The 462-nt window shown below is 32.9% G+C and overlaps 1 protein-coding gene across 1 annotated transcript in view; it reads right to left on the bottom strand.

Annotated features, from left to right (window-relative positions):
- Positions 1-381: 381 nt before the first annotated feature.
- The window catches only part of LOC117180609 (esterase FE4-like), a 13,230-nt gene continuing 13,149 nt past the window's right edge, over positions 382-462 (bottom strand). Inside the window, exon 6 of the mRNA XM_033373101.1 lies at positions 382-399. Within this exon, the coding sequence (XP_033228992.1) occupies positions 382-399 (18 nt within the window). The remainder of the gene's footprint in view (positions 400-462) is intronic.

Genomic DNA, 462 nt, shown 5'->3' with positions numbered 1-462 from the left:
CTTCGACTTGAGTTCAACTTGGTTATGTTTTGAGTTCGTCTCTAAGACATCGATGTCTGGCTGCGTCTTAAAACTGAGTCGAGACATAGGGCTTCGTCTTACTTTTATGGCAACGACAGGTAAACTGCATTTACTTGTCTTAAGTCGAGCCTTGTCTTGGCTAAGACGACATTTACTTGACTCAAGACGAGCCTTGTCTTGGCTGAGATTATCCAACCTTTTTTGGCTTATAAATGAGATTAAAATTGTTAAACGAAAAATTTGTAATTATTAAATTAGCTATTTTTTATTTAAAAATTCAAAATCGGTGGGTCTGAACGAGTATAACCCTTAAAAATTTTCTTAAAAAAAATAAAAATTGTAACTTTCTAGAAGGATCTCCTAAGTCGTTATAAATACCTAAAAACAAACAACATTTTCGGTATCATCATCAAACAAGTATAATACAAATAACAATCCGTA

Source organism: Belonocnema kinseyi, chromosome 9 (assembly GCF_010883055.1).
Source record: "Belonocnema kinseyi isolate 2016_QV_RU_SX_M_011 chromosome 9, B_treatae_v1, whole genome shotgun sequence".
Lineage (NCBI taxonomy): Eukaryota > Metazoa > Arthropoda > Insecta > Hymenoptera > Cynipidae > Belonocnema > Belonocnema kinseyi.
This window is presented reverse-complemented; position numbering and strand designations above follow the sequence as displayed.